Source organism: Micromesistius poutassou (genome assembly GCF_964030765.1).
Source record: "Micromesistius poutassou genome assembly, chromosome: 9".
Lineage (NCBI taxonomy): Eukaryota > Metazoa > Chordata > Actinopteri > Gadiformes > Gadidae > Micromesistius > Micromesistius poutassou.
The window spans coordinates 4,628,319-4,638,961 of record NC_140279.1 but is presented as its reverse complement, the minus strand read 5'-3'; the positions used below and the strand labels follow the sequence as shown (position 1 = coordinate 4,638,961).

Genomic DNA, 10,643 nt, shown 5'->3' with positions numbered 1-10,643 from the left:
CGACAGAAGGATGGCTCTGTCTGTCGCTCTGTGCCTTCTCCACACGTCGCATCATATTTTAGAACTTGCAACACTAAACAATAATTTAGTCTGAACGTTTGGATGGATTTCATTGCGTCGCCGACGCTAACTACCTGTCTGAGTAGGAGCGCAGTATGGTGATGGCCAGGACAAAGTACATCATGAAGGAGACCAGCACCATGGCCAGACCCAGCAGGATGGCCCGGTCCTCCCCAGCCCTCAGAGCTGTGACCGTCTTCCTCTTGTCCAACACGTCGTACTCCCGGCTCTTATGGTGGGCAGGTCTGAGGGGGACACATGGCGGGATCACATGGTGGCACGGTAACCCTTTTCCTTCCCAGGGCTGGTCCCACTGACCCAGCAGATCAGCTGATCAGCCTATGATCAATGCTCATGATGAACGATAGCATATTACAGCTATGGTGTTCGCTTTGGGGGAAAAAAAACCTCATCATTTGTTTTACCTTAGGGCTAAATGTCTTGTGTGGGGTGACTCGGGTTTGTATGAGTGATTGATCGTTTGTGGGAAACGGCATTCCAACAACAGTATACGTCAGTGGGGCTGTGAAATGAATGCAATGTCAAACTGTTTGTCCCTGAGGCTTGGTGATTATGCCTGATCTGCAATCCTATTATATTGTGTCTCTCAGGTGAGAAAAGAGGCTTCATGGTGCGTGTCATTAGACCAGCGTTTTCAACCTGGGGTACACTGCGTACCACTGCTGGTACGTGAGTGTACTGCTGCAGGGACATGGGCTGTTATTCTTGATATAGACACATTTTCAATAGTGGATTTTTTTTATAGAGGATTTAGAAAATTGATAGGTGGTTTTGTATAGGATAACAATATATTCAAATATACTCCTTATATACTAATAATGATACATCTGTTTTCATCAATATGATTTGCAGGGATGTCCCTCCATTGTTAATAGAGCTATGAATCATTACCTTTTAAAAATGAGAAAATGGGCCAACCATAAGCAGTAAGGTGTGCCTGACACCTGGGAGTGGCAAAACAAGGTCCACCAATTTTCTTTATTCATCCAAAGATATAATAATCATATTTTATAATAAATTATTGAATATTAAAAAAGCAACACAATTATTATTGCACATGAGGTGACAAAAGGGACATAAACATATATTCATTATTGTTGAAAGGAGCAGATATAATCTAACATTTTTCAATGGCAGTTTTATAATACATAATATAGTAAATATTTAATACAAAAAAATTGTAATCACCAGACAATTCACAGTACCTCCGCTCACTTCCTCCTTGAGGAGCCTTACTTCCCGCCCACAGGAACATGTTCTCTCTGGTATGTGGGCGTGGCAGTCCCCCGTTGCTGGTCACACTGACCGGTTCAAACCACCTGCCAAGCACAGAACATCAGTTAATGGGCCAATCCCAAAGTCCGGACTCACAGACTCACAGACTTTTCTGCGCATTCTCGCGAAATTAGTAAGACCTTAGGGCTGTCCCAATATCGAATTTCAAAGGGCGTGGGGGTTTGAGTCCACACTTACCAAGCCCTTTCTGTGAGTCCGTATCAGTGCAGACTTCACCTAAGGGAATTACCCACAGTTCAAAGCGTTGATAAATTAAGTCTGTGAGTCCTTAGTCCTCAGCGCTCACTTTGGGATTGGCCCATTAAAACCCCACAGACTCCTAGGGTTGGAGCCCTGTCTGAAAAACCACCCGTTCATAGAATCCTGCGCCTTTATTAAAAAAAACAATTATAATCCTGGGGCTCCATGAATTATCAAACACCAACATTAGGCCAGCTTGCCATATACCCGTTGGTTATTGTTTTTGGTGATGGCCAACATGTATCTGGTGTTGCTGTTTGTTTGGAAGTGTTTAGTCTTTTAAATGATAGTGATTTATTGCCATTCCATCCAGTGGCGGAACGAGTCACAGTTGGGCCCTCATGCCAAACGATCAAAGCGGGCCCAATTAATCAATGCTAGCTTTAGCCCTGTCTGTACTTCTGCGATAATGGCACTAGATGACCTTCTCGTGTTTCTCTTGCTATTTTGCGGCTGTATTCCACTCAACATAGATTTTCAACGTGTGTGTGTGTGTGTTAAAGGTGGGCCAAGTTCAGCAGTACACCCTAAGATGAATGTTCTTGACGATCGACTTTGCCGTCGGTCACTGGTCCACACTAGGCGACTGTGAACATGTGGATGTTCACGACCAACGAATACTCTGACTGTGCGTTCACACCAAACGCCACGGGGCGACACAACTCCATACAAAGCCAACGTAGAGACGCGTATCAGGCGACATTTGTCGCTAGAAAAACCTGCGGCAAGATTTGACTTGTGGAGCGGCATGAACGCCCTGTCACGGGCGAGCGCGTTCACGAGGATTTGCAGCGAGACATGTTTCTCTCGAAATATTTTAACTTTGCTACGACATTTGCGTGATGACAGCCAATCAGCGTTCACTCCTTGGGTGACGTGATGTAACAGCCAATCAGTGTTCAACCGGCCAACCGTTCCCTGCAGTCCGGAGTGAACCGCAGCATGGAGGCTGAGGAGGAGTGTGATTGTTGCCGTTTGCGACTCCCGGAGCTCTGTATATAATATTATATCATATTATATCATATAATATTAAATGTCTATATAATATAATATATAATATCATGGCCAAAAGCTGTGTGCACTACCGGATGATATTATGAATAGACTCAATATGCCTCATACACACGCGACTATATTCGCGTGATAAAACTTGCACAAATCACTACAGCGACAGATTATGACTTGTCACGCCACAATCATCATCACAATCACTCATGCGAAAACCGCGACCTGGCGACAAGTGTGTCTTTTGGTGTGAACACACAGAAAGCTACTCAGAAAATCCGCCAAATCCCTCAGACACATCCACTCACCTAGACTGGGGTGAGGTTCGCTCGGCCATGATGAGGTTATTTGCATTCATATTAGAAATAAAGTATTTGTGTATATTTTATATTTAAGTAGCGCATTATGTTCCTTTCATCAGGGATGGTTTATATTCTATTCGATCATAGCAAGAATTCTGTTAGACGGGCTATTGCGAATTTGTCAGGTTTATTCTTCAAAAGTCAAAATAGTCTAAATAGAGAAACAGAATAAACTGTCAACAAATGGATTATGAATAGATAGACCCCTCTTTAATGAACGGCGCAGTCATTCCTATTGAAACACACATTTCAAGCCTGCGTTTTTGGTTTAGACAAAGGAACTGTTGCTCTGGTAGTTAAGCAGCCGTTTAAGCCATTAAAAATTATTAGGCAGAAAATCATGGGTTGATGTCTGATTGTCAACATTCCAAAGTAGACATTTTATTTCCTACCATTGTCTGGTGCCACTGTGATCGCAGATCTCAGTCTCCGTCCCCACTGCAATTTGCGAGTCAGGGCTGATAATATCATACAGGTTTCAAAAAAAAATTGCCCTTGACTTTTGCCGGGGGAAAAGATTGTGTGTCTTGATACCCCCAACACAACACAATAATCAGAGCCGATTTCAGCCTCCATTCCCCCCCCCCCCCCCCCCGTCCAACTGAGTCTGCCAAGTCAGTCGGCCCAACAACTGAAAACTGCCAATGCTTTTGAGACTGTTCTAATCATTCAGCAGTGCACAAATACTCTTTTATATACTCTTTTATACTAAATATATTTATATTTAAGGACGGGACACTAACTGCAGTCCATGATAATTGGTCTTGTAACAATGGCCCAATGAGTAAAGTAGGCCTATACTTTCACCTCCATGGCATTTTTGTTTTTTCACCACGATAAACAAATCACGTCACGGTACTGCAGCTGCTGACATTAATCAAGTTTGGATGTTCACAAAGAATAAAACATAAACACTTGTGCTTCTTTCCAGCTGAACTTACACTGGCTGCTGCTATGATGCATGATGACCGAGCAGGTCACACACGTAAGCCTACCTAAAGGGTCATTAAGAAAGCTTTTCTTGTCTTTAAGCCTTTAATATGACTCTCACGTACATCGGAAATATTCTCAGATACCAAATACTCTCAGATTCCGGATTTAAGCCTGGTATCTGTCTGATATTAGCTACAGCATAGGCCTGTTTCAAATGACTGCTTGTCAACGCAATTCCAATAACTGTACCATCACTGTACTACTGTATAGTGTGGAGTGGACGGACAGCTGGTCGTTCCATCAAAGAGGTTGATAGTGGTTCCTGGTGCTTGATGTCACTTTTTGGCAGTGCTAACAAGCCGTTAGATGCCTTATACTGAGACTGCGGCGTTGTCTTGTTGGGCTGTGTTTAGGTTCAGATGATGTCAGCTGTGTATGCAAGGTCAGGGTGTGTGTTGGGAGAGAGTAAAAAGGGCAACTTGATGCCTTGTTTACCCTACCCTTCACCTTATCTCTGATCTTTTACATTCTTAAGTTCTCATGTTGTGATTTAAGGGTGTGTGCGTTGCATGCGTGCGTGCGTTTGTGTGTGTCTGTATGTCCTTGAATGTGTGTGTGTCTGCATGTCTACATGGTGTATGACTATGTGTGTAACACATGTTGGTCAAAATAGAGTCCTCCTGTGAGTACAGGCTGGTGATGACGGTGATCAAGTGTTAAACATCCCTAAAACAAGAGGCCATCCTACCCCCTCACAGAGAGGGAGACCACAGAGAGATTGGTTTGCACTGTGACCAGGTGTTACCAATCCTCCATGTAGGCAACATACCAAAAACCTTCAAAGTTCACAGCTAGCCTTGGTGGAGACACATACTGAGGTCGAGAACAACAAGGCTTAGAAATGGGAAATGATATACAAGGTTAGATATTATTTATTATTGCATAGTTTTGGTCAGATATCAAACTTGGCAGATTTATTTTAATTTAATTTAATTATATTGAGTGACAAAGTATTTCAATACAATATCTGTTATTGAACCAAAAAATGTATGTGTGTGTGTGTGTGTGTGTGTGTGTGTGTGTGTGTGTGTGTGTGTGTGTGTGTGTGTGTGTGTGTGTGTGTGTGTGTGTGTGTGTGTGTGTGTGTCCCTGAGTGCTGGGGGGAAGCTTGGCACTGACGGAAAACATTTTGGAGGGGCTATCATTTCGTGTTGCCTGCTACAGAAGGAGGTCCAAATACTGCAGGGCGTGACGCTATATTTGTGTTGCTGTCTGCTCTCTGTTGTTTCGTTGTTTCGAGCTACGTCAATCTTCCCGAGTGTGTATGCATATGTGGAATTGTGTTTTTTTATTCAAACGTTTTTTGTACAGGCACACTGAGGGCTTTATTGAATACAAGGTTAACAAGGAGTCTTACTTTCTAAAGGACTAAATATCAAACCCAGTCTCACTCAATGCAGGGCCGTAAATATAGACAGCGCAGATAGCACGGTAGCACTAGTGGGGGGTTCAGGGCCCCGAAGAGAGAGCAGGCCACCAACAATGTGTTGGGAGGAGGATTGTCCCTTGCGAGTGATTTATATTGCCGACTCGGAAATACACCTGTGTTTAACAAAGAACTCACCATTTGATGTGTAGGCACTTGAAAAGGAAAACCCATCTCCATCATGGTTGACATTGTTTTAGAATAAAATGTAACAATTTATAACAAAATGATGTGCTTGTTCTACATAAACAATAACAACTAGCCTATACATTTACTACAATCTAGAAACTATTCAATCAAACAAACTATGTCTATTTTTCTTTGGTCTTTTGGACATATACAGACATGCAATGCTGATTGCTAGGTAATATGTAGGTTGTCATGTCTCTATTTGATCATGCGACGAGACAATACGATATATAAGTTTAGGCGCCAAATCTGAAGGTCATGCCCGAGGATCAGTGAGCAGTTACAGTGAGCGACTGTTTTGTTCTCACAAATAAAAAATAAGCCCCTTTCCACAATTTGGTTACCTAATAATCGAGACATCAATGATTTTGTGAATGATCACAAGGAATTACGTTATATAGTCATCAGGAAAAAAAAAAAAAAAAGACTGTACAACGTTATTGTTGGTCCTTTATAATTGTCCTCAATAAGGAGGCATTGTGAGTATCCTAGAGGTCTCTGCTTTCAGTCCAATAGACGATCAACCCGTTCGACAGAGAAGCGTTTGTTTACAACAGCCGTTTCTCAATACCAAGTACACGGACTACGTTCTCGCGGACTTGGAAGTACGTACTTGGCAAGTCCGGACTTTCAAGTACAGACTTCCGAGAACGCGAGTACGCACCTGCAACGAACAGCAGCGGACTCGATGATGCATCCTGGGATATTTAACGGTCCCAAGTCCACACGAGTCACCTCCGATGCATCCTCGGTAGAACGGCCTCATCGAGAACGCATCGAGAACACTTCTGGGTTTTACGACAGTACTCGCGTTCTCGCATACTTGGAATTGGAACAGTGCTTGGGCTACCACTGATGACGTTTACCGAGAACGCAAGTACACGAGTACGCACGAGAACACGAATTGAGAAACGGCTAATGTTTGGTTTGGCTAACAAAGTCCAGATAAGTATCAACCTGAACCCCCCTGACCTACAGGAGTGAGAATGGTGACAGCAGGTGTTGTCAATGAGTGATCACCTGTCACCATCTCTTTCAAAGAGCTGAGAGGTTTGAGCTATCCAGTCACAATCTGAAAGGACTGGTGACTGGCTGAATTTGGGATTTATGTCATTATATATTTATATATAATGTACATATATACATGATATATTTCTTTCTATTGTTTTTCTTGATGAGTATGCGATTCACACATTCGACCGTGTGCCTATTGCTTTACAGGCTTTTTTTAGGCTTCAGTGAACTATGCTATCGCTTTTATATATAAATAAACAACAGTTCAAGTTAGGCGCGGAGTGATACTGGACTCTGTAAACTGAACGGGCGTCATAGCTGTGTGTATACGCTCAATATACAACGGTTGGGAACCAATCAGATCGCTTGATTTAGGCCCCCCGTTTTATAATTAAGCAATAGATCACGACAGGCCGTGGTATACGCTCATTATACCACAGTTAAGGGGCGTTGTCCGTCCCGACGCGCAGCGGAGGGGCGGCGACCCCCTTCACTGTGGTATAATGACCGTATATCACTGACTGAAGTGATCTATTGCTTTTATAAAACGGTTACGTAAATATGGCGAAATTAAAGTCATAGACACCCTCAATTTTGAAAAAGCGAGAAAGTCGGAAAAGCATTTTTTTTAACGAATACAGAAAAGTAGTCCCTCCTGGCTGCCGGCAAAGTGTACGGCGGTTGCTATGCAACACACTAGCGTCCTTCAGAGAGAAGGCTAGAGACGGTAGCTTGGTTCGCCGGCAATTTAGCAATTTAGAAGGCTAAATTGCCGGCGACCGTGTGCCTATTGCTTTACAGGCTTTTTTTTAGGCTTCAGTGAACTACGCTATCGCTTTTATGTATAAATAAACAACAGTTCAAGTTAGGCGCGGAGTGATACTGGACTCTGTAAACTGAACGGGCGTCATAGCTGTGTGTATACGCTCAATATACAACGGTTGGGAACCAATCAGATCGCTTGATTTAGGCCCCCCGTTTTATAATTATATATAATGTACATATATACATTATATATTTCTTTCTATTGTTTTTCTTGATGAGTAAAGTGTGCTGTGCAGAGAAATGCCCTGTGTGTGCAGGTTTCCATGCAGAATTCTAGACAAAATAAACCAGTGAGGTGAGATGTTTGAGGTGAAGCCGTGTGAAACCTTGTTTGTGGCATTGTCTGCCAGACTGATTTCACCAGATTTCACATCCATTCCAAAAATACTTGGCAGGTAATCGGATGAACCATCAGTGTATCCTCATCAATCATGTTTCACATAGATAAGGTGGTTCCTCATAGGGCGCTGATTGGTCTGAACCAGTGTGTTTTGGCCACAAGCGCATGACTGGAAGCCTGGCAAGATGGAATCTCACATGATTGGGATTCATGTGATTCCAGCTGACACACACAAGTCAAGTTGAAAAGGGCAACCAAACGCAATTATGCAGTGGCAAGGGGTTATACAAATGTAATCAGCGCGATTGACTTTTGCGCCACTTCATTCCTTCCTTTTGTACTACACAGTAAATTAATTAAACAAAATCATGATTCTTAATGAGCAATCAGTCTATTGAGAAATCCAGGTAATCATGGGTGTTCCTAGTAACATTTATGTGTGTGAGAGGAATCCTAGCCGCTCATTTGCGCACAATCGGAATTGGTACGGAAAACCCATATCAAACATCTCGGGAAAACTTTCTGGCTGATCATTAATTTGCGCGGACACCCAGGCAGAGTTCTGTGATGTGGCTCTGCTGATGTCTTGTTCACTCCTTCACATCAACCCTGCCCTTTCCCTGACCCCGAGTTGAGCATGCTGCTGCTAAGAATGTCTGAGCTGATCTGTGGCGTAACTATCGGTAAGCAGGTACTCTAGTAGTAGCGCTAGTTCTAAGTCCCCCCCCCCCCCATCAACAATCCCGTCTGCCCGCATTCCCGTACCACCCCCCCCATGTCAACAATTCCACCCGCGGACCTTGTTATAATGTAAGCATTATAAGATTCTACAGAGTCTTACTCCGGCCAAAAAAAATCATCCTGCTTACGGGCCCGTCGTTGGCTTGTTACGCCACTGGAGCTGATATAAAACATTGGTATTTAAACGCTTTCGTCTCCTGTAATCTGGGAGGCCAGACATCCGGCTTTCAGTGGCAAGCATTTCCTTACGGATGCCGTAATCTCCTTGAGTTGAATGTTGTTGCGTTTTTGGCAATGGCTTATCAGACACATCACGTTCATTTTTCTTTATGTGTTTATAAGCCCTGATTGTGTGGGGATGTTTGTTTCTATTAGGCACTCTCACTGTGTATCAGAAACGAGAGACACATCTACAAAGAACAGCAAAACTATTCGACGTATGGTTGGATTGTTTTAGGTGTACGATGTGTCTCTCCTTTATCCCCCAATACAGGTCAAGAATGTCTGATTATAAAATAAAAAGATCTGCAACTATGTAAATCATACAGAATGCATCGGAGCATTACACGCTTTTATAAGCAGTATGTACAAAAGTATCCTATCCTGGGTAAGAGTGAATGCATCCTTTTGATGAATAAGAATCAGGTTTATAATAAAAAAGAAACAAACATAAATCTATATATGTGTGTTTATGTGTGGCTGACAAGAGGATGGCGTTTACTAAGTCACCAGCTTTCAGCTACTGAGAATGGTGGTTGAAAACGGGTGCTCACCTAATCTCCGTTGGCCCGGGACAGGTGTTGCTGGTCTTACTCTGGGAACAATTGTCAGCTTGCATGGCACCTTGCACATGATATCCCTCCGTTTCTCATCTAGTTATACGTTCAACGGCACTCCGCATCAACCGCATCAGCCTGGTCTGAAGTGGCTTTCCGTCGCGGTGTTAAACTGAGAAAGCCCTTCCAAATGAAACGATGTACTGACAATCATTTTCAAGTACAATACAAATGGCGGTTTAAAAAATCGAACTTAAAAAAAGAACATGAACAAAGCTTATTAGTTGAGTTGTATCGTAGCACTAAATTATGAAAATATGGAAAAATAAAAAAGATCCTGTCCTTCACTGAAGTCTTACGCCAAGTTAGCTCTGTTAGCGTAGCCTCTTCATTAAGCACTAACCAGCTGCTTCAACCCCCAGTTTAAGTCTCCATCCGCTGTCCCTTCTGGCCTGCTTGCATACATATAAGGCAGGCCTGTGGGCGTGGCAATTCCCGCCATTAAAATAGACGACAGAGGGACAAGGGGGGAGCCATTGTAATTAATTGGACCGGCACCAGCAGCACAAGTGTGTTGGCAAACTCCACATAATCACTTAAAGTGTCATACCAACAATGGCTTTGTTTGTGAGGGAGCCCGCGACCACCATGCTGCAACACTCCCCGAGTGTTCCTGTCCATTTATGTCTGCCTCCGCTGCCCTTGTGAGACACACACACACACACACACAACATATCGTCACCCTCTTAAAGTAATGGCCTAAGTCATATTTTCAAGTTGAAAACAGAAAAAACTGAACCATTTTTTTTTTTTGCATGGTTGTGTGAATGTGTGTATGATGAACTGGTGTAAGTCACTTTTTTCAAAAGCGTCAGTTAAATGCCCTCAATGTAAACGTGAATGACGGGCGTCAGAGTGTCTGTATCCGAGTCACACCAGCTGAAACCTCCGCCCATCACACAGCTGATGATGGGCCACAGTCAGTGGGAACGGGACCTGTACAATAATGACCGATGCAGGGAAGTCTACTGGTTAAAGTCAAGTGGCCCCCTCCAGCTATAACTACGATCACTCCCCTAAAGGCGTCCGCCAGCGGGTTTCGTAACTGAATGAATCCGCCCCCCTCTTCCCAGTCCATAAGCAGTGTGTCAGAAAGCCCCACCAGTGATCTCCCTCCCACAGTGTAAAGTGTTGTTCATCACTCCTGCTGACTCCTGTGTTGCGCACTGAAACATGAGAGCCAAGGCCGCTTCATGTACCACCAAGTTATCAGGGACGACACTAGTCCCACAATGCCATATTAAAACTATTTCCTGATACGACATGTATTGTTATTCTGTAAACATCGAAATACG

The 10,643-nt window shown here is 43.4% G+C and overlaps 1 protein-coding gene across 1 annotated transcript in view; it reads right to left on the bottom strand.

The window, feature by feature from the left end:
* Positions 1-10,076, bottom strand: part of s100p (S100 calcium binding protein P) — a 12,848-nt gene extending 2,772 nt beyond the window's left edge. The window contains exons 1-3 of the mRNA XM_084472827.1: positions 9,286-10,076; positions 1,287-1,400; positions 135-305 (exon numbers count right to left, since the gene is read on the bottom strand). Coding sequence (XP_084328953.1) covers positions 135-305; positions 1,287-1,400; positions 9,286-9,350 — 350 coding nt within the window. The 5' untranslated portion in view covers positions 9,351-10,076. The remainder of the gene's footprint in view (positions 1-134; positions 306-1,286; positions 1,401-9,285) is intronic.
* Positions 10,077-10,643: the final 567 nt, after the last annotated feature.